At 47.6% G+C, this 23850-nt stretch overlaps 1 protein-coding gene and 1 pseudogene across 1 annotated transcript; one reads left to right on the forward strand and one right to left on the reverse strand.

Moving 5' to 3' along the window:
- Positions 1-7: 7 nt before the first annotated feature.
- Positions 8-21283, reverse strand: LOC147827401 (putative inactive 1-aminocyclopropane-1-carboxylate synthase-like protein 2 pseudogene; annotated as a pseudogene).
- Positions 21284-21408: 125 nt separating this feature from the next.
- Positions 21409-23646, forward strand: Jun (Jun proto-oncogene, AP-1 transcription factor subunit). Its single transcript, XM_004869607.4, has one exon. The coding sequence runs from the start codon at positions 21953-21955 to the stop codon at positions 22919-22921; it is 969 nt and encodes a 322-aa protein (XP_004869664.2). The 5' UTR covers positions 21409-21952; the 3' UTR covers positions 22922-23646.
- The last annotated feature ends 204 nt before the right edge of the window (positions 23647-23850 follow it).

The following is a 23850-nucleotide window of genomic DNA, read 5'->3' on the forward strand; positions in this document are numbered from 1 at the left end:
CTTCAACCTCTGGTGCAGCAGCAGGATCTCATGGAAGCCTGTAGGAAGCACAGGTGCTGACAGCCTTGTCCTGAGCCTGCTTAGCTTTGAGCTGGTACCATCAACTGACCTAGACCAAAGATTACAAAAACACTTCACCATGCCTGTAGGCACCTCAGACAGTGGCTGGCACCTCCTGAATGTGCACTGAGGGTGGCCACAGTGGCCCTGGTGACTACCCAGCACATGTTTCCAAGCAGGCCCACTGTACAGACAGGGAAACTGAGGCCCCAGGGATTGAGATAGCCTACTGGAGATCTCACAGACACTAAGTGCTGGTGTTGGCTCCAGAGCCCTGCACTCCCAAGCTCATCTGTCCCTTCACTGAGCCATCACAGTTCACGACCCGCACAGAATGAGGACAGGGAGCTGGAAGGTAGAGAAGAGTGATTCAGAGCAGCACGCCTTTGTCTCTGTTTCCAGGCTGGGGACAATTAGGGAACACACCTCTAACTTTCAATTTGCTATAGTGGTGCTAAATTTAAACCTCAAGTGATCTTTATCTGTGATGGGGACAGGCCACTGTGACAAAGGGAACCACATGGCAAAGCCGCCAGGGGAGTTCTAGATAGCATTGCTACCTCAGCACCAAATACAGCGTGAAGCAGCCATGTCACCATCCAGATGACATAGCGCTGGACCCTAAGAGTCCACCCACTTCTGTCACCTCAGTTTGGATGCTAGTCAGTGAGGAATCCTGTACCTTCACACACACCAGGAAACGGTCACTGCATACCTGCTCTCCACAGGGTCTGCAGAACACAGATCAGAGTCAGCTCTTGAAAGTTCACGCTCTGATCCAGGGAGAGATACAGCAACAGAGTAAATGAATAAATGTGTGCTGTATCACTGATACATGAGAAGAAGAAACAAAAAATAAAGAGGACTAGGCAAAATCCAGGTGTGATTTTACATATGAGGGCAGAGGGCAAAGAGGAGAGAGGGTGAAGTCTGAAGCCAATAGAGAGCTGCAAGTGTAGAAGACTGAAGCAAGCACCTGCCTAGAAAGTTCCAGTAGAGTCAGCAGCCCTTGAGGTGAGCAGAATGGGTGAGGAGTGCATGAGGCGTGGCTAGCGGGTTTGTGGGGAGTTCACTCCCAGCCACATAAGCCAAGGCAAGAGAGCCACTGGGGCACAAAGGGCAGTAGGGTCAGCCAGGGCTGTGGAAGGACCACCTGTGGCAAATGAGAGGCAGAGAGGCCAGGTAGCAGGCTGCCCAGAAGCCAGCGGAGGCCTCTGTGGCCTGGACAGAGGGATCCAATCAAAGCACCACACAGCTGAAGAGGAGAAGTGGTTGTGCCAGAAGGGGAAGGAAAGAAAAAAACAATAGGGAGGAGGAGAAATGGAGGAAGAGAGGAAAGACGGTGTTTTGCCTGTCAGGCAGAAGGCGTCACCCATTGCTGAAGGAAAGGCTCTGGAACGGAAAAAGGGAGGGGTAACTGCCTCTGCTGGGTGCCTCCTGGTGCTAATCGCTGTGCACATCTCCACACATCCACCTCAGTGTGTTCCAGTCATCTGATGCAGGAATAACAGTCTCCATTGTATAGATGAGGAATCTGAAGGCCAGAACGGTTGAAAATTTCTCCAAGGTTATGAAGCCAACATGGAAGCGCTGGTATGAAATTGAGGCATTGTCTAAGCCCAAAGCCTCTTATTGCCATATCTCATTCTGGCTGGGTATAGAGAAGGCTACAACCATGGTTTAGGCCCCCAGAAACCTCTCTGATCTATAAGAACCCCGTAAAGTCAGAATTGCTATTGTCCCTAATTTTAGAAATGAGAAAATTGATGCCCAGAGAGGTTGACTGACTTGCCCAAGTCATAGCAGCTAGTAAGTGGACAGCCAAGATTCAAATCTCTGTCTAGCTCCAAATGTCTCTACCACCCTGCATTGTTATATAGTGCAGTTGTTCTGAGTTTTAGTATAATACATTCTAAACCTCATTTATAGATATAGTAGGTGTATTACCTCTCCAATATGGTAACAGATACCTGAGATAAGTCAACTTAAAAAGAAGAAAGATTTGTTCTGTTTTTGAAGATTTTAATCCATGACATCATTGTGGAAGCATGTGCCAGAAAAAGCTCATTTGCCTCATGGGCAGGACATAAAAGAGGGAAAGACAGAAAGAGACTAGAATCTTACAGCCCCCTTCAAGGGCATGCTCCAATGACCCAGCCCCTTCCATTGTGTCCCACCTTTGAAATATTTCTAGCACCTTCCCATAGTGTCAGGCTAGGAACCAAGCCTTTCAAACATGGGTCTTTGGGGTCATTCAGGATCCAAGCTATAGCAGTATAACAGACGCCAAGTCATCTAAGTCCACCACTACTCCAAGACTTCCTGAAGAATGTGTGTGTGTTCACACACACACATTTATTGTCATATATAACTACATGGTAGGTATGGGCACACCCACAAGTATAGGAATACACAACATTCCAAAGTCAATTACTTCCTAAATTAGCCTCTGTTATCTGGGTCTCTAAGTCATTTACCCAATTATGATGAATCACCAGAGATATCTTGTCTTTTCACAAAAAGAATACAGATGTAGTGTAGAAATTATCTCTTAAAAAGTTACCTGGAAAACGTATAGTAAAATTACAGTTAACATATTTATATTGAATTTCCTTCAGAAGCTCGGGGAAGTAGTGGACGTTGGATTGTTGAAATCTTGTATATTCACCCTTAAGATTAAGACCTCCACAAAATACCAACTCCTAATGCCTTGTCTGTGCCCTAGAAATACACGCAGCACCAATTGTCTATAATTCAGTCTCCTGTTGGGAGGGGCTGCAGTGAGAGAAATTTGTAGAGACTGAATCTGTTCTCTGATAGTTATTAGCTCTAAGCCTGTTCCTACCTGTCCCTAGATCTGTGACCCCAAGCAAGTGACTGGCTCTTCTTATAAACAAAGTAAAGATAATATACAGACAATCATGAAATTATACAAGATCCCTTAAATAAAATGTCAAACACAAAGCTGATGCTTCATAAATTTCTCTTGCAGTAAAGAGGTTGATGGAGGCCAAAGTTCAGAGCATTGACCTTTCCCCTACATGGTAGAGTCACTAACTTCCAACCAATAGAACCTCTAATTACTATCTTTGGCCACCACAGGAAGAAGTTTCAAAAAATGTCAGATGTTTTCACATATAAAGACAGGCCCAGGCATCATTACCAGGTTGCTAGGTGTTATTCAACCACCCACCTGGCTGCGGAGTGGGCAGCAATTAATGTAATTAGCACAGTGATGAGTGTCCTCCTCCGAAATGATAAACAGCTCAGCCTGGAAGAACCAGACAGACCTGTTGTGCCCAGGAATCTCCAGCCCTGCGCATCCACCTGGGAGTGGTGGTGCAGGGTAGCTGAGCTGAGCAGTAACAGAGGAGCCTTGAGTCACATGGACCTAGATGTGAGTTCTTCTGTGCTCGTCCCTAGCTGTGTGACTGAGGGCAAGTCCCGCACCTCTCTGAACCTACCTCAACTTCCCACGTCTCCTTACCTGTAAACTGGAGCTGATAATATTCCCAGGGGGTCGTTATAGTTAACTTCATGATCACTGTCATCATCATTATCCCAGCCCTAACCAGGCTGGTATTGAACTACAAAGGGCAAGAGCTGGAACAGCCCGCTTCTTTCTCTCTGGCTGAATTCAGAGCACAAAGCCCTGGCTTGAGGGGCTCTAGGGAACTTATGGGAGGTCAAGAAAATAAAGGTGAGGAAGTACTCCTTGATTGGATGAATTTCTTGATCACTACAAGATGTGAGCATCGCACCAATCCGGGTTCGGTAAAAGAAAACATAAAAACTGTTTAGAACTTTGGATCTAGCAATTTCAAATTGGTAATATCCTCACAAAAAGAAATCATAATGCAAAGAGGTGTGTGTGTGTGTGTGTGTGTGTGTGTGTGTGTGATTACTGACAAATGTTGAGACTTAACAGATTCATCCAGTTAGCAGTGGCTGAATGCCAGTGAGTGATAAAAACACTGAGTGCAAGGAGATACACAATTAAGATTCCTTGAAATGAGAGTTCTGAAAAAGGTCTATAAAAGGAGAGGGACTCAAGAGGAAGGGAGACAAACGGCAGGGTGGGGGGATTGCTAAGCCACACGGAAGTCCTGTCCCTGAGCCTGACCAGGGAGCGAACCTCACGGATGTTTGGAAATATGTATGTGAAACAACGTTAAACAAAACAGAATAAAGAGAAAAGAAAAGTGGTCTCAGAATCCTGAGAATGTCTGAACTGGAATGGACCCCAGAGAACACTCGGTTTAGCAACTCTCAGTCCTGGAGATCTCGGGACCAACAAAGCTTTTGTAGACTAATGATCTAGAGGGAGACAAAATTAAGTCCTAGGTAATCATGAAACTTCACAGTTGTTCGCTGTCACTGTACTGTATTCTCTCCCTCCTGAGAAAGAGTGAAGCTGAGGCTATTAAAGGAATAATCTTGATTCCACTGATTTGTTTACCAAAATAAGGGTTAAGAGTCTGCATTGCAGTCGAAAACCCGTGATCTGGCCCAACTGTCCACTGACTGAGAAGCTGAGGCCCCACGTGATCTCTCTGCCTGTCACTATAACACAGACTTCCTGCTCAGTTGGTATTCTCTGAATGAATATCCATGAGTGAACAGGGTAAAGCAATGATGTAATCAAGACTACCCAAACCGTAGGTGGCTGCTACCACATACTGATCTAAACTTAGGGATTGGGAAGGAATTGAGACCACAGCACATAGAAATGCTTGTTCCATATGTTTCCTTTCTTTAATTCACTCAAATGTAACTAAGAGATAGAACAGTGGCCCAGCAGACATGGTGGTGTAGAGTCCACAGACAGGGCAGAGGGGGTCATGGTCATGGCCTGGCATGAGGTTTAGAATCCTCAGGACAAGGAAAGTACCAGTGCCTGGGCTCCCCACATGGTGACCCTGGAATTGGTGGTCTAGGAACAACAGTTCTTACAACAAAATTGATCATGTAAGACTCTTCATCACTATTGGTGGCTCTTTCCTGCCTGGGGTTGTTTTGTCTTTCCTCTGCCCGCCATATCCCTCTCACACCACCCTACAGCCAGTTTCACTGTTTATAACTGTGGTACAGGGCCCCTCTTCAGGGAGGTCTTTTCTGATCATCCTGCTTAAGAAACTCTCCACAGTTCTTCCTCAAAACCAGATGACTATTTAGAGATTCCAGATCCATACGTTCAATTGTTTTTGACTCCACTTACATGTTCTGACTCCATTTACACATTTAGCCAGTTCGGCTAGCTACACAGAAAAACACACTTCCCACCCAGTTCTTTCCACCCATAACACCTACTGAATACTAGTTTATATTAATTTGTCATTTATTGTCTCTAGATAGTAGCTATCATACTAAATTACAGTTAATATTTATTGGGCATATACTGTACCAGGTACTATTGTAAGTATCTGTCCTACTGACTCACAACAATCCTCTGAAATAGGTTCCATTATAAGCCCCATTTTTTGCCTCAGTTCATATAGTGAGTAAAGAAGAGAGCTTCCCATCAGGCCCTGGGGAGCTGGCTCCAGAGGGTAAGCACTCCATTAGAGGTAAACACCAAAGCACAGTGCCCGTTTTTGATACCACTTCATCCCCAAGCACTGCAACATGCCTGGCATGGAATAGGACTCAACAAACATTTGTTGGAAGGAAGAAATGGAGGGAGAGAGAAAGAGAGGAGGCTGAGCAGAACACTGCTGTGAGCCCTGTCATGGCCCTCTCTGGGTGAAATAGGGCTGGGAAGCACAGAGCAGTCTCTGCTTCACTTGGGAACAACAGACAAGCAGGAGAAAGAGCGGAATGACGCACTGGCCCTGTGGAGGAAGAATCCCTCCATCCTCCCTTCGTGATGACCTCAGATGAGCCCTAGAGCCATATAAGTGGGCCCAGAGCTTTTCCTGTCTGCAACAAGAAGCTCAACCAATGGCACTGTCCTGCTCTGGGGTCTTTGGAGCACTTGGGTGGGTACGACAGCCCTCATGCAAGGAGCTGGCAACTAATGAGGAAGAGGAATCCTGAAAACTAAGGAGAGGATGGCACGGAAGCTAGGGCAGTCTAGGAAGGGAGAGACAGAGGGACAGACTGAGGGCTCTTGCTGAATTCTACCTCTGAGAGTCATTATCCTTCTCAAGAAGCCCGGAATTTTGTGGAGAGCTGCAACCTCTCATCTCCATGTGTGGACTACTCTGCTCTGATACTTAACACCAGAACCCATGTTACTGCAAGACAGGGTAAAACTGATGACAGGGAAACAGTAGCGGCATGAGATGCAAGTTGCTTGATGTTTCCCCGGATGTTAAAGCTTTGGTCCACCAAGGAGAAGTAGCTGAGCAGAAAGTATGCTAACAGGTGAACACAGTTGCCACAGAGGAATGAGCCCTGCAGGTGCTGGACATAACACCCTTCTAGCCCACCACCCTGCTGGGCTGCTGCCCACACACTCTTCCTTGGAGAGCTTAGCACAGGGTGCCTCTGGTCTCTGAGCCTTCGCTCTTTTTTTTTTTTTTTTAAGAAAATATAGAATTTATTAGACACTGAATAGAAAAATAAAATCATTTAAAAAGAAACCCAGAGAGCTCCCTTGATCCCTCTGGGCACCTCTATGCCCTCCACTCCAACCCCAATAAAAGTATTATTTTTTATACACAATGGCTAGCAAAGATTAAAAAGACCCAAAGCTTCCAAAGATGACAGATGCTCAGCTTAAAGAGGCTGATGACTGAGTCAGGCGCTGTCATCCCTCGAGGAATCCTCTTGTGTAGTCGCACTGCCAGTTCAGGCCCCAGCCTTGTGGACCACAGGCTGATAGCAGGGACCCTGAGCACGTGACAAGGCAAACAGCCAATAACCTCATTGCATCTTCCAACATCTTCTCTATCCAGTATTGCTTCCGCTCCTCTATCGCCTGACCAAACTGATCCATGGCTTCTCCTAGTCCCTGGGAATTTTCTGCAAACATGAGGCGAAACCAGTCAGGTTCCTTGAACATGTAAGATTTGCCATGGGATAATATCAGCTTGTGGTCCAGGAAGTGGTGGTGGAGGACCAGTTCTTCCTCAAATGTGCATGGTTCCAGTAACTTCTTCAAGTTTATCCAGATATAAAGGCCACAGCCACAACTGCAAAAGGTGATCTTGAACTCATACTGCTCCTCCAACTCACGCAGCCTCTTAGTGACATATACATAAGGAGTGATCGGTGGGCAGGTACACTCTGTTGATCCAGTCTCTGTCCCGAGCAGGCGACACAGCTTGTACTGGGTGATGCCAGAGACATTGTGGAGGTAGCCAAAGGGGCTCATAACAGAGAACACGTCATCATTGTGGATATACAAAACACCAAAGCAGAAGCCAGTGATGCCAAAATCCTTACTGCCCCAGATCACATGGGACCTGTTGGGGTCAGGCAAACTTTCTAAGTTCAGAACACTGTGGAATACGATGGTTTCATCAAACACGGACAGCATGTATGTTTCATCTACGATCACATGTAGTTCATTTCTTTTGGCAAATTTCAGGTATTCTTTCAATGACTCCTTCACGTTGATATCACCCAGAGGATTCTGAGGATTGGCTAGCAAAGGGCCTTTGACCTTTTTATTCTTAGTCTTAGCTTCAAGCAGGGCTTGCTCTAGTTTGCCCATCATGAGCTGGAAAGGCTGGGTGTTTGTATTAGTGATCTCACTGACCACGTGGATGGGAATCAGCTCAACTTGTGCATACATCTTGGTGCTAAAGAGGAAGCCTCTATGGAAGGGAGTGGGGACCAGAATGGCATCTCCTGGGTCACACAGAACCATGGCCAGTGCAGAGAAGACAGAACAGCAGCTATTTAGAAGAACCACATTTCTCAGATTCAGGTGGCTAGGTGATCTACAGTAGTAGGTCAGGAACTTGGCCACTTCTGCCCATAGGAACGGATGTCCTCTCCGATTGGAGTACTGCAGCAGGGGCTCCTTGATGTAGTTCATGTCATCCTGATACAACCTTTCAGTCATCAGATCAAAACACAGCCTGTTCTCCCTGATGCCAAGGTTAAGGAAGCCCAAGGAGTTCAGGATGGTGTGGTATTTGTCTCCTTGGTAGGCCTCGTAGTCCTGGAAGCTGGAGTAGTACATTGTCGAGATCTTAACCCCCTGGTTGGACAGGATATGGCTAAAAATGTAGCTTCAGAATCACTCTGCTGGGCACCTGGCTGGTTATGCTGCATAACTGATGGGGCCTGGCTCGTATTCCGGGTATCTCTACTGGCCTGGGAAGGCTTGCTGGAACCCTGGTTGGTATCCATACTCAGCTCTTCAGCCTAGAATCCTTACACATGCTGAAACGGTCCTTGGTCTTTGGGGCTTGGAGACCTGCTCTTCCTCCGTTCACTAAGCTTGCGTCTTGTCCCTTCGCTCTCGTCTCTGAACTCAACAGCCCCACCCCTTCCTCACTTTCATCAGGCAACCTTTACTAGTTCTAAGGCCTATATCAATAGCAGCATGTATGTATTTATTTGTTTATTCAAAATTTAACAGGTCTTTTTAGGTCTATTATTTTTATCAGGATATGTAAGGTTTTATCTTAACATCGTGGTCACAGTTTCATACAAATTTTCATGGTCTACCCCAAACTCTTTCAATAAAAGCCCTGCTATTTTTACTGCACCATTCTGCAGAACACAAAACTATTTCAGGAATATACAAAAACATATATGCCATATGATATATACGTGATGCTAAAACAGAAATGTCTATCAGTTCACCAAAGGCTTTCCCATATGTAGCTGTGACATTCCCTACTTAAGTTCTTTGAAGTAAATATCAATCACCATATTCGTTATTCAGATGAAGCAGCTGAGGCTCAGTGTTGTTAAATGCCTTATTTAATGGAGATGAACCAGCACTTGAACCAAGTCCATTTTTCCAGTCCCCATGTTACCCACAGCACTTAGCACAGTTCCTAGCACACGGTAAGTAGCTGATGAGTAAATTATTCTGGGAGAAATTAACACTGTCTCTAGATCAGTTCTCTATCTAATAATACAGTTCATGAATGTCACTTTGTAAAGAAAAAAACATTGAAGGAAAGAAGGTAATTAAAATTTTTGAGCTCCTACTGTGAGCTAGGAAAGACATTAAATGTTTTCTTGAACACACACACACAAGGTGTGAGATTGTTTTTGTTAGTCCGTCTTACAGATGTGAAAGTGGTGCTCAGATATTTAAGGAAATTTTTGAAAGTTACACTACTGGAAAGGGAATGAATTGAGATTTGAATCCAAGTCTACTTTATCTCAGAGCTCAATCTCTTCTACTACATCAGTGGAGAACCCCTACCACTTGTAGAACAAGGGACAACTTTCAGTGGTACATGAACAAATCTATTTATTTTTAATGATTTTTTGTATTTATATTTACAGTTGCTAAATGTTTGTAGCAGTTAATACCTGTTACCCATTTGCAGTAGTATCCAATCCAATAATAGCGATTTATCATCTGTAAAATCTTTGAATTTAAAAAAAAGTGAGTCGTTTGAAGAAAAATATTAGATTTTTGACATGTAAGTGAACATAGCAAAATAGGAGAAGTCATAGTAAATGACTAAAATTTGATGCCATATGATTACATTATTTAAAACATTTGTGCAGGGGTGTGTGTGTGTGTGTGCGTGTGTGTGTGTGTTTGTGTGTGTGTGATTGGTTCTCAAAAATTATATTGATGGATATTTTCTAAATTACTTAGAAGAAAAAGGAAATCAGAATAGGCCTGATTCTTGGCCAGTGTTTTAAAGAGTTTAACATCCTACTCTTCATTTCAATGTTCTGTGTCATTTGTTATTTTTTCACAGGGTTCTGAGGTAGTGCGTGGGCTCCCTTAGGACAGAGGAAGCAGGCAATAAGAGAGTAAGGAGCCTTTCAGCGCCCAGTGAATAGTCCCAAGTGACCCATATGCTTGATGTTTGGGGTCCACAAAAAAAACAAAAAGGCCTGGTGCCCACCCAAGACACCTGGCTTTCCATCCCATCTTTGGCCACTAACTTCCTGTGTCATTCCAGGAAGTTACAGCTGGGGACCCTTGTGCCCCCATAGGTTAAATGAAGGAGCTCTGATTCCCAAGCCATTTTTCAGCAACATGAGGCACACCCAATATAGAATGACTATCACTGCCAAAAGCAGCTATCTCTGTAAGTTAGGAGGCTCCTGCCTACCACGGGCACCAGAGCCCTTCCAGGTGTGAGCGCCTTCGATTTCATCACTTCAGTTCCTTAGATTGTAGATGACCACACAAAGAACAATAATATACACAAAGAGCCATTAAACAGTCTCTGGATTATGCTTATTATCAGTGTTACACCACAGGGAGCAAAGCCACGCTGTGTAAACTCTTACCTGCCCCCGTAGGCAATGAGCTCTCTGGTTAATTAAGTGTCCACATTAATATCATTGTGCTCACTGTAATTGTAGATAAGGAGTTTATATTTCTAAGAAATGCATAATGCAAGTTTGAAATATAGAGAACACAATTTAAACTATCCTATAAATGTTCTCATTATATTTGCTTTTTAACTAAGAAAGAAATTCAGGCTTTTTATGGCAGCTTACTCTTCAGCAATATCCACACCTCCCTTCCACAGCTTCCATGAATTCCATTTCCACTAATACTAAACTTGGCCATGTGACTTGCTTCAGCCAATAGAAGGTGGGCAGAAATGACAATGTAGCAATTCCAAGCCCAAGCCTCAGAAGGCTTCATGCCTTCTGCTTGTGCCTTTTCAGCATGGGTCCCAGAATGAGCCACTGGGGCAGTCCTGAGTGTGACCTTCACCTACTTCTCCAGGTAGTGAGCTACACACTTGTGCAGCACATAAGTCGGCAGCTCTAGGAAAGCCATCCCTACTTAGAGTACTGTAAGGGTGGCAGGTGCACTGGAGAACCGGGAGACTGGGAGAGGCCTTCAAAAGGCAGACCCACTGCACTTTGGGCTAAAGAGCGGAGTCAAGTGTGGAATACTGGCTAGCATTCAGATTCTGTGGTGGTTTGTTTCACAAGAGCTGATTCTTTCACCTACAGAAACCACCACCAACTTACAGGAATCATCTAATCTTACAGCAAATAAAATCTTCTCTCCAATCCCACTTCCAACTAAGGTAGCTAATAACAACCATTTGGAACAAATTTTCTACTTTTTTCTTTGGTTTTTTCCAGGTTAAATGAGCAAACGCATGTAAAATACACTTAGCACAATGCAGGGCCTATGACATAAACTTTCATTAAACATTAGCTGTTTTTGTTAATAGTCTCACACAGCAAATAATCTGATATAGGTTAAATTCATCCAAAAGTGAGACCATGCTGTGTATACTACCGTGCAACTTCCTTCCTTCACTTCATGCTGTTTCACAGGTGCTCATCTCTCTATCTTTTTACAGGCCAGTAGCTCATTTTTTGAATGACCACATGATATTCCATGGTCTGAATATTCTATAATGTATCTTACCAATTTCCATTTTATAGACAAAGAAACAGAGATCAGAGCGCTGAAGGTGTTTGTCAGAGTATTTTCTGCCCCATCAAGTCATCCCTTCTTCCTCTCTTAGGTTTGGCTTTGTGGCACACTTTGGCTAATAAAAGGTTCATGGAAGTGCTCTTGGCCAAAGTTTTAGGGACCACCGTGGTGTCACCTCTCTCTCTTCCCTGTGACACACACCAGCAATATGTCAGACAGGACTTCTTCAACCTGGGTCTCGAGAATAAAGTGCTTGGCCTGTATCAGGCTGGATATGTGAATGCACCTGAGATAAATTAATGTTCCTTCAAGCACTGAGCTATGGGGGTTTGTTGCCACACCATGATTTAGAGACTGTTGGTAGCGTTTCCAGGACTTCCGGTGTTTGAATGTGCACTGCAGATACTCATCATCACTGGTTTGGCCAAGCCTTGGCATGCTAAAGATGTGGGCTGACAGAATAATCTAGAACAACCACCTCCCTCACTTCATGTTAGAAGCATCAGCAGCCCTGTCCCCAAGTGCCAAATCACTAAAGGATGGGACAGTGCCACAGAAAAGTGAAGTCTACAGAGTACAGTAGGGTCAGGACCATCGGTTGTGTGAGAGGCCTTTGAGGCAGATCAGCATCGTAAGGACCCCGACCCACTTTCTCCAGTTTCCAAATTACATACACTCCAACAGGCAACCCTGCACTAAAGCCTGTGGTTCCAAGTAAAGCCATCATCACTCCTTAGAAAACAGCGGAGAAGGCAGGCACAAAGGACAGAGCAGGCTGTGGGAAGACTGATTCCACCTTACCATGAGGCAACTCTGGACCTCAGCACACTCTGGGCACTGGTGTGAGGACCCAGGTGGGACAGGGAGAACATTCACAATGAGAAAGATTCAAAAGTTTGTTTTTATTTTTTTTTAATTGCTAGTACAATACATGCTTATTGCAAAAAACTTGAAAACAAACAAGAGCATAGAGGAAATTACTCAAATATTACACTATTGACATCTTAGGGCTACTCCGCTGTATTTCCTCCTACGCCAGTGCGTACGTGGCAACTGTCATAGTTTGAGGCCTGCTGAATGCACTTAAGTGTATGCATACATATGTTACAAAGGCCTTCTCTCAAGCCCAGCCTCTCCACTCTTCCTTTCAGTGTTAGCCTTTTTGTCCCTCCAAATATGCCTGTCAGTAATGTCCATGCCTTCATGCATGCACTCCCTCTTCCTAGAACACTGTTTCTCTAATACCTTCTCTTCCCCTCCCTGCTTCTACTAATCCCGGCAGTCTCAGTTAATACACCAACTGCTTACAGGGCAACTCTCTGATCTGTACCCTTGTCAGATGCCCTTTTATGTTCAGCCCAAGAACTGGCCCCTTCTTCCCATAGCACCGTCACACTGGATTGGTCTTGCTGCCTTGTTACCTATCTCCCTTCTATACCCCAACTTGGAAGCAAGCCCGATAGCTTTTGTTCACCAATAATTACCAGCGACTGGCCTATGGCAAATACTGAAAAATTATTAAATATATTAATAAAATATTTAACAACAATGTGCATCCTGTATTTCTGAAATCTCCAAGCTTCCTGGCACTTCTCAATAAATACTTACCAAAGGACTAAATACAGACAAGGGCTTAACACACGCTCACATTCCTCATGAAGTTTATAAACTAGGTGGGAAGAAAACCTTTCACAAAAGGAAGCCTCAATATAAAATTAAGAGCCAACTTCTTAACTTCTGCCTCCTCCACTAATTCTCTTCAAACCGGAAAAAAAAAACCCCAGACAAAACGCCAAACTTCAGGTCCGTATTTATTCTCTCACTGAGGGGTTCCTGTAGTAAAAAGTAGCAGTTCTAAAAGATACTCCAGAATCTGTGTGGAGCAACAGGGCTGGTTCCTCATGCCTCAAGGCAATCTTCCCCAGAGATCCAGGGTCGTTTTTTGTTTTTGTTTTTGAGGCAGGGTGTCACTAAGTAGTTCCGGGCTGGCCTTAAACTCACTAGGTAGCCCAGGCTGGCCTGAGACTCGTGGCAATCCTTCTGCTTCAGCCTCCCAAGTGCCTGGCTAAGGCTCGTTTTACCTGTGGCTCTGCCCCATGTTTGCCCTTGAATCCCTTAGATTTCACCAGGAGGTGGGGAGAGGTGGGTTTATGAACCAGCCCTGTACGCGTTGTACATCATACTCACTCCCTTTGCACTCCCTAAAACTCGGGCACCCTTATTTAAAAAGGAGCCAGGAAATGTAGTCTAGCTGTATCACAGCCAGAAAAGGAAAAGAGTTTGGTGGACACTGTACAGTTCTTCTGCCAGAGATGCTAAAGGAGCACCTGGTCTTCTTCCAAAGTACAGGTGCTTTTTGGGCTGGGGATTTAGCTCAGTGGTTCCGTCGCTTGCCTTGCAAGTGCAAGGACCCGAGTTCGATCCCTGGTACCAAAAAAAAAAAACCAAAGTACAGGTACTTTTGATTTATGGATACGGAAAACACTTGTTTTGATAGAAGACTGTCCACCTAACCCTGGACATGAGAAAGTTCCATCCCAGGTTTACAAATTTTGAGTAAAATAGTGTCAGCTCTAAAACTGAGAGACCACTAATGGTGACTACTCCCAGACAAATTCTAAATGATATTTTCTATATGGTGTTTATGAAATATAAAGATAAAATGATGACCTTAAGTACTAGGGATCCCTAGGAATTATCACAAACTAACTTAATTTCTGAGATGCAGTAGATAATAAATGTGTTCAGAACAGGAACTTCAAGGCAACGATCCTATTGATGAATAACTCAACTTCAGAAACCTCTTCCTTTACGTTTTCTTCACTAAATTCTAACCAATACCCTAGCTCTGACCTCAAAGCCTACAGAATAAGCCATCTTGCCCACGTTACAGCGGCTCCACTATCTGCAGAAAGGAATGGACTCTTTCCCCCAGGGTCAGGCCTTCCCCCATGGCCACCCTACCCTCAGGTCTCTGATTGGCCAACAATGCTTTCTGAGTTTGACACTCACGATATTCCTGATGGCGTCCAGCCAGCAGCGCTTCCTAGAAGTACAGCATACTCCCAGCTCTGGGCCTCGCATCCTTACTCTGTGACTACAAGTACTTCAGTAGTGAAGATACTGCCCAACAAAGTGCCAGACTGGGAGAAGGGCAGGACTTGAGAGGCAACCTTGAAGGACTCTGGCTACTTATAATCCCGAAGTTGCCTGAAGTTCTGAGTACAGAAAAGCTATCATCTTTGTCCTTAATAAAGACCTAGTTGGTCCCAGAGGATTCCTGCAGCCTCTGATGAAGAACCAAGATGTACTGGGTATCCTCCCTATTGGTATCATTCTAGATACTGTGGCTACCACAGAGACCAAGAGACACTTTCTGCCTTCCTCATGCTTGGCCTCTGGTAGGTGAAATAGACTTTTAAAAGATAAAAAATGTATACAAAAAAATATGGAATAAAAATCACAGTCTGTTGCTAAGAGGAAATCACTGGCTTCAATTTTCCATGAGGGAACGTGTGTTAAGAGTAACCATTTTGTCTCCTCTCCCGAGTCTTATTTACTCCCAATGGAAAGGAGAGTGAGTTACCTGATGGTTGAGTTCAGAAGAGAAACCCAAGCATGCTCACCTCAGCCACCTGCTCCCTCTTCTTAGGGTCAACTCACCCAAAGGATGCATACTTCCCTTTGGAAGTAGCCTGCAACTGCCATCTTTGACGACAGGACCAGTTGGCAAATTTAATTCAAGAGTGAGGCTCAGGAGATACAGGAAGACTTCATGCCTGCCTTGCCCTCCAGTCCAATCTGTGTCAGCCAGGAAGGTGACATGGTGAACCCCATTCATCTGATTCTCTCATATCTAACTTTCAGCTGAGTCTGGACTCAAGAAACAAAGAAGGGGATGCTATGCACCACCCTCTTCGGATCCCAACAACCACAAACAGAAATTATAGGGACTTTTAAGAGAGTGTAAGAAGGGAATCTCATTTAGGAGCAAGGAGGGTACAGTATGGAAGGGACTAAAAACCTCTGAAAGCACGACTTAAGCTAACATCCAAAGGACACAGAAACCTGCCAAGGAAGAGGAAGTAGAGAGAGCTCGCATAAAAGTTTGTAGGCAACGAAGACTTTATCGTGTTTGGGGAACCAATAAAGGCCTATGTGGGAGTCATCAGGACTGGCTACCAGATCCTTCCAGCTCTCTGCCCTTCTGGCAAACAAGATTGCACTTCCTGGTTCCCTTGTGGCTGGGTAAGGCCCTGAGAGTAGCTTTAGCCAATGAATCAGGAGAAATGACCAGTGACATTTTTAAGCACTTAATTACCCAGATGAGACCCTTTGGAGACCCCTCTCCCCCCATCATGAGATCAGTTAGGCTCCTCCAAGTGGGCACTCCATCAGCCTGAGCCCCTGAGGAAGGAGACACGAATAGAGAACTGCCAATCTGGATAGATGCCTAGCTGGACAAGACATAAAACTCTGTCCTAAGCCACTTGAGTCTGGGGATTATTTTTTATGATAACATAACTTAGGTGATTCTGATACAGCCAGAGCCAGTGAGGATACTTCTGCTGAGAGTGGAAGTACTAGTGATTCAGGCTAACATTTCATCAGAGGAGTGTGATATATTCCAAATACTAAAACAAGCTACTATTGCTACTTGACTATTAAAATACTCCCTTAATTCTGCTCTGGAAAAAAAGCCATCAACAACATTTACCAAGTGCTTGCTGTCCTTCCATGTGCCAGCCACCTTATTAAACACTGGAGAAACAAAATAAGGATGACACTTTCTGGGTTTGGAGTCTGGGACTTAAGAAGACATTTATAGATGATGTGGTAGACATTCTGTCCTTCAGGTATATACCCAGTATGGTGAGAGCCAAAGAGAATCATAACTATTTGGGGATGAGGCGGGACACCGGATGAGGAAACGCTTCAGAGAGAATTTCTTGAGCTGGGTCTTGAAGGGTGAATAGGAGCTTGCCAATTCATACTTGAGATAAATAGAAGTAAACTGAAAGAAGGAAAACTGTGAAGAGGAATGGAACATGTTTGGAGTGGCTGAGACTCAGAGGAATGGAGGGAATGTGGCATGCAGGGTGTGGTGAACTGCATTACTATTCACAAGCACTTGCTGTCCCTCCCCACTGACATCAGGCTTGGCCATGTGAACTGCTCTTAGCAGCAGCTTTAGGAGCCACACTCTTTTCTGTCTGCCATAACAATCAGCAATGTTTTAGAAAGAGGGTCCTCTGTCGGCCAGGGTCCTGGGGCACAGAGGCGTGTGAAGCAGAGGCACAGCCAACTTGTGAGGGACAGACGGTACAAGCAAGGTTTCACTCCATGGCTGCACTGCAGGAAGAGGTGCGAACTGTAGCACTGCATAACCTAGCCTGGATGAAGTGTGCAGCTGTCCCAGCCCCTTGTTTTCTACGCACACAGTAGTACGACTGCACTTCCCTTCCACCTTCTAAGTCAGGCAAGCTCACGTGAGTAGTTTGGGCCAATAATCTGTGAGAACCATGTTTCTGGGAGGAAGCTTTCAAAGCAACAGAGACTCATCACGCTTTTTTCCCCACCAAAGTGACTGGAATGACTGGAAACAGGTCAACATAAAACCCTCTCCTGAATAGGTTTCTGAGTGACGCACAGCCCCTCTGACCCTGAATACACAGTATGAGCATGAAATAGTTTCAGAGCTGAGGATGTAGTTTGGTGAGTGCTTACCTAGCATGTGTAAGGCTGTGGGTTCAATCCCAAGGAGAGAGGGAGGATTCGCTCATTGTTAAGGCACTGGTAGATTTTAGGATTGTTTATTATAGTGCCACAACCTAGCCTCTACTTATTGATACAAAGTGGAACCTGGACATGGGGCAATGCAACAATAAATACAATAGTAACTGAACATTCAAACAGAGGACAATAACTAAGAATACAGTTATCAGAAACTAATAGGACTTGGATGTATGTGGTGAAAATATCACCTGTGATAATTTAGAAGGCAGCACAAGAACCCACAGAACTAAAGCAAGACAGTGTTAAAGTTAAGACAATGTTAGCAGCATGTGCTGCTGGATGCATTTGGGAAGTTACTACCAAAAAGAGATGAGTTCAGAAAAGTTTCACACACTTTTCTAAGTAGGAATGAAAGGGCATAGATACAACCTATAAATTCAGGGGTTGGGGAGGGGGGTTAGAAAAAGCAACTGCTTTTCAATCCTACCTAATAAAATACAAAAATCAAGACATTTTCTGTAAGAAAGGGCCTTGAAAAAAATCAGCTTTGACATAGGATCAATTCAAGGTGTATGAACCTATTAGTAAAACTTCAGGACAAATTAAGATGTTACCTAGCATATGCTTTCATCTGCACACAAATGCTCTGGAAAAGAGGAAAAGTGTGAACGTCCTACTGACACCCAGTAACCCTAAACCACTCAAAAGCAAGCTGAAAGCAAGAGGAGACAGAGATATGAGAACAGGAAAGGAAAGAACTATGGCAAAACATTGAAGCTTGCCTAAGGAAGAACTGTATTTAGTGGCATGTGGAACAGCTGGTACCAAATAGAAGGGGCCTGCATCTTTGTAAGAATTACACTGCCCAAACATCAGTTTGGACTGAAGGAGACTGTCTCCAGGACTTATTGTCATCCTGCATCCTCCGCATTTCTAGCTTATTCTAATGCTTATTTCCTGAGGCCCACTATAATGTAGAAAAGGAAGACTCTCTGAGAGGCAAATCCAGAGGCCACGGAAAACAACAGACGGTGCACTTAACCTCAGAGCAGAACCAGGGTCTGCTTGAGGAACTGGATGGGGTAGGTCCTCAAGATGTCAAGGGCCAGCATCTATTGCAGCCACCATGCCTCCCCTTTCCAATGGGGATCCTATCTGTGCCCCATGGCACATGCAGGGGGTGTGCAGGGTATCTTTCCTGCAGAGAAAAAGCAGATGCATTCGGACCTGACAGATTCTACCCCGCAGCAACCAGAAAGTGAGCTTCATGCTATGGTTGGAAGGTTCTTTAGGGTTGACTCCCTTGAGGAAAAAGAAACTGTATCCATGGGAGGAGAGTGACCTAACACTGGGTGAACAGAAAGGGAGACTGTCAGAGTCATCGGTGTCCCCCAAAAGCTCCTGGAAAGCCCTCCGAGACACTCAGCAGCACGACAAGACTCAAGGGGTATGGCAAACGGTCCATGAGAAATGACGTCTGCCACTTCTAGGTGGACATGCTGAGAGCCAGTCCGTGACTAGCTGAGTTCCTTCTCCTGAGAGTTGTGAGAAGCATAAGACAAGATGGAGGCTCCTCAACCGGATCTCTTGAGTGCCAAGTAGTGGTGGTAAACCTATGGCATGGGTGCCACAGCAGGGTGTTTGTTATCATTCAAACCCCTAAAAGGTTCGCCATCACTGGCCTACAGTGACCAGAGTGCCCCTATAGACCAAATTGAGTATGCAGCAGAAGCAAGAAATAAACTTTCATTGGGTTAAGCCCCTGAAATGTTAGGTTTGCTAGTTACACTATGGTAGGGTAACCCAGCCTTTCCGGAGAGCCAGGAGTGACAGATGAAGTCTCGAGAGTAGCAGCTAGATCAGGAAAGGCCCCTTCCATCCAGCAAAGGATTTAGAACTCTCTACTGCCCGTAAGAGGAAGCCAGTGAAGGCTTGCAAGCTGGGGCGCTAACACAAACAGATTTGTTACGTTTTGGATGAAATATGCTATTTCTCAACCTAAGGACAAAATCAGCCTACTAAACCACATAAGGCAAAGAGGAACACACAGAACTCTCAGGCAAAAGATACATATTTATAACAAATCCTAAGTCTTTAAGCTTCTAAATGCAGGATTTCCCCCAAAAAACAAGTTACAAAGAGGTTCAGGCAAAAACATTTCTTTTATGGTTCAGGCACCACCTCTGCAGATAACTAATACTTCACAAGGAAGTTGGCCAGAATAGAGAAAATACAAGGAAACATAACAGAGACCTGAGATTCAATTTCCAGCTGTCTCTGTTACCAGAGAAAGACACTGAAACTTTCTGGCCCTATTTCCTCATATGTCAAGCCAGGGTAGTAATATAAGCCTCTCAAGATGGTTGTGGGGAGAAAACAGTATTCATAAATTGCTTAGATGAATACTTGGCAGATAGTAGGTGTTTAATACATGAAACTCATTTTTATTACTGTTATCAGAAAGCATTATTTAGAACACCAGCTCCCTAATTACAACAGAAAATGATTCAGGCAACAGACAGAGGAGAATGCTGCCTCCTTGGGAGAAGTAACTGATCTTGTCATCACTGTGGAGCTTCCCCGCCCCCAGCCCGGTTCAGGGCCTGGCTGGCAGCAGCCAGCTATCCTCTGCCATGAGTGAAAGCAGCCAGGTGAGTGCCTGGAGTCAAGAGAAGCTGGCCCATTTCCCACTGATACCAGCCGCTGTTGGTTTCTGAACTCTCAAGGCCACAAACACCTTAAAGCCCCCAAGCCATGAACCCATGGCCCAAATCCCAAGTTTAGAGAAGTCTAGATTAGAACCCAAGGGTTTAAACTGCCCCAGGTCCACCCTCAACCCTAGTCCCCGATAGAAGGCGTCGGACAGAGCTGACTTCTAACCCGTTGGTTATTGCCCTAACTCCTCTCCGCTCCTCACTGCAAAGTACACCCACTCCTGCCAAATCACACTATCCCGGCCTTCCATCGAAGGCTCCGGGACAGAGGAAGGGCAGGGCAGGGCAGGGGACTTCTCAGTGACATCCCTACATTAACTCCTGGAAGCCCAAGGTAGACGTCACCAGCGCCACTTGCAGACCCAGCACGAGGTTCGGAGAAGGCTCGCGCTCTGCACACTTGACACATGGCGGCCCAGCCAGGAGAGAGGCACGATTCCCAGCTTCGGTATTCTCTCTGCCACACACTTTCGTCCCTAAGGGGTGGGAGGAGGAATCTCACCGCCGGAGGGAGCGAAACCACTTACAAGTAAGTGTGCAGCGCTTCCTAGAGGCTGCCCAGGGCGGCCCTCCAACCAGCGGGAAGGGAGACCCGCGGGGTCCCGGGTGCGGCTCGGACCAGGGTTCCGGGAAGGGACCGGGCGGGAGGTCGAGAGCGCAGAGCGCGGGCATCACGGCCCGTGTCCCCGCCGCGGACCCAGACGGCGCCCGCGCCCATCTGGAAACCACCTCGCCGCTCACCCCCACTGAGGGCACCCCGAGTTCAGCCGTGGGCCCCGCGGCACCGGATGAACTGGGGTGCGGGCCGCAGCCCGTCCGCGCACAGCCGAACGCTCTCCAGACAAACTTCGGCGCGGGCCGGGCCACGACTGCCTGAACCCCAGCCCAGTCCTTCCCGGGCCTCCACAGGGCAGCGCACGTTCGTAAATGCGGGGCGCAGGGGCTCGCCTCTCGCCCCCGCGCGGGGGCCTGCACTCCCAGCGCGTCCGTCCCGCCCGGCCGCCCGCGTCCCGCGTCCCGGCTGGGGCCAGACTCTGGGCCTGCCTCTGTGCGAGCCGGGCGCCCGTCACTGGACGTCAAACCCCAAGACGTCAGCCCACAATGCACCGGGCCGGCCGGCTGGACGCGTGGGGAGGGGAGGGGCCGGGAGCGGGCCGAGAGGGTGAGGGGGTCCGGGACGGCCCAACTGTAGGAGTGCAGCGGAGCATTACCTCATCCCGTGAGCCTCCGCGCGCCCGAAGAAGAATCTTCTAGGGTGGGGTCTCCATGGCGACGGGCGGGCCCGCCCCCTTGAGAGCGACGCGAGCCAATGGGAAGGCCTTGGGGTGACATCATGGGCTATTTTTAGGGGTTGACTGGTAGCAGATAAGTGTTGAGCTCGGGCTGGATTAGGGCTCAGAGTTGCACTGAGTGTGGCTGAGGCGGCGCGGCGGGAGTGGAGTGCGCGCGCTCAGAGGGACAGACAGACAGACTGACTTAGTCAGCCGGCGGTAGAGGGTACGGTCTGCAAGTCCGCTTTCCCTCCCACTTCCTCGGCACCTGCCCGGAGCGAGCGCCTGTGGCTGCCGGCCCGGGGTTTCGGGGAGCGCCTGGAGAGCCCCTGCTCCGGCCGCCCCGGAGGAGATCCCCGCGGCCCGGGTGCGGCTGACAGCGCAGAGAGCAGCGGCGGCGGCGGCAAGTTTCCCTGCCGGGAGCTCGGAGAAGAGCGGCCCCGCGGCCCAGAGCGAACTTTTGCGGACTTGTGCGCGCGGGCTGAGGAGGGTCGCGCAGGAGGGACCGTCGCCGGAGGCGCCCGCGAGAGGCGACTTTCCCGCAGAGGAGCCGGCGCGCCTGCACCCCGCGCCCGCGGGCTGGGAGGCGGCGCGGCCGGGCCCCAACTTCCGTCCCTCCCGCCCGAGTGCTGCCGGGCCGACTCGCGCGGAGGGCCGGGCTTTCTATGAGCGCGAAGATGGAGACGACCTTCTACGACGACGCCCTGAGCGCCTCGTTCCTGCCGTCCGATGGCGGCGCCTACGGCTATGGCAACCCCAAGGCGCTGAAGCAGAGCCTGACCCTGAACCTGGCCGACCCGGCGGGCAGCCTGAAGCCACATCTGCGCGCCAAGAGCGCTGACCTGCTCACCTCGCCCGACGTGGGGCTGCTCAAGCTAGCGTCGCCCGAGCTCGAGCGCCTGATCATCCAGTCCAGCAACGGGCACATCACCACCACGCCGACGCCCACGCAGTTCCTGTGCCCCAAGAACGTTACGGACGAGCAGGAGGGCTTCGCCGAGGGCTTCGTGCGCGCGTTGGCCGAGCTGCACAGCCAGAACACGCTGCCCAGCGCCGCGGCGGCCGCGCAGCCCGTGAGCGCGGCGGGCGGCGGCGGCAGCAGCGGCGGCAGCTTCGGGCTGCACAGTGAGCCGCCTGTCTACGCCAACCTCAGCAGCTTCAACCCTGGCGCGCTGGGCGCCAGCGGCGCCAGCGGCGGGGCGCCCTCCTACGGCGGGGCCGGCCTGGCCTTCCCCGCGCAGCCCCAGCCCCAGCCGCCGCCGCACCCTCTGCCCCAGCAGCTCCCCGTGCAGCACCCGCGGCTGCAGGCCCTGAAGGAGGAGCCGCAGACGGTGCCCGAGATGCCCGGCGAGACGCCGCCGTTGTCCCCCATCGACATGGAGTCCCAGGAGCGCATCAAGGCCGAGAGGAAGCGCATGAGGAACCGCATCGCTGCCTCCAAGTGCAGGAAGAGGAAGCTGGAGAGGATTGCCCGGCTGGAGGAAAAAGTGAAGACCTTGAAAGCGCAGAACTCGGAGCTGGCGTCCACGGCCAACATGCTCAGGGAGCAGGTGGCGCAGCTTAAACAGAAAGTCATGAACCACGTAAACAGTGGGTGCCAGCTCATGCTAACACAGCAGTTGCAGACGTTTTGAGAGACTATGGAGGGTGAGAGCAGCGTTGAAACAAAGTAACACGGACTGACTTGAGAACTTGACAGTTTGTGACAGAGAAAGAAGTGTCCGAGGACTGAAGCCAAGGGTATGCAAGTTGCACTGGGTTGCGTCCTGACGGCGCCCCCAGCGGACACGAGTGGGAAGGACTTGGCGCGCTCGCCTTGGCTTGGAGCCCCAGAGCGAGTGGCCGCCTGCGGGCTGCCCCCACTGCGGACGGGCTGTCCCCGCGCGAACTGGGCTATGGACTTTTTTTTTTAACATTGACCAAGAACTGCATGGACCTAACATTCGATCTCATTCAGTATTAAACGGGGGCGGGGGAGGGGGGTTATAAGCTGCAATAGAGACTGTAGATTGCTTCTGTAGTGCTCCTTAAGAACACAAAGGGGAGGGCGGAGCGGGGGAGGGTGTGAGGGCCAGGCTGAGCCTGCAGGTGATCTCTTTCTGGCCTGCCTTCCTCAACTGTTTGTGTACATATATATATATTTTTTAATTTGATAAAAGCTGATTACTGTCAATAAAACAGCTTCCGGCCTTTGTAAGTTATTTCATGTTTGTGTGTCCTGCCCAGTGTTGTTTGTAAATAAGAGATTTGGAGTACTCTGAGTTTACCACTTGTAAAAAAGTATATAATTTTTTTATGTTTTGTTTCTGAAAATTCCAGAAGGGATATTTAAGAAAATACAATAAAATATTGAAAAGTATCCCCCAACCTCTTTTCTGCCTTATCTATAAAGCTATCTAGATGGAGTTGAAAGAGTTGTCAGTTAAAATCACTTGTAGTGCTTCTCTATATCAAGCAGTATAAACTGTATTCTCTACTAGACTTTAGGAACAAATACACCTGATGCTATCAACAGTTTATGCTCATCCCTTCTCTGCTGTCTGTAAGGAACTGCTTTCCAAAA

This window comes from Heterocephalus glaber, unplaced genomic scaffold, assembly GCF_053883595.1.
Source record: "Heterocephalus glaber isolate CG9 unplaced genomic scaffold, H.glaber_assembly_v1.0 deba00001447, whole genome shotgun sequence".
NCBI classification, from domain to species: domain Eukaryota; kingdom Metazoa; phylum Chordata; class Mammalia; order Rodentia; family Bathyergidae; genus Heterocephalus; species Heterocephalus glaber.

Bases quoted from the DNA above. Each gene is read 5' to 3' on its own strand.
- Jun (XM_004869607.4), top strand. From the start codon at position 21,953: ATGAGCGCGAAGATGGAGACGACCTTCTACGACGACGCCCTGAGCGCC.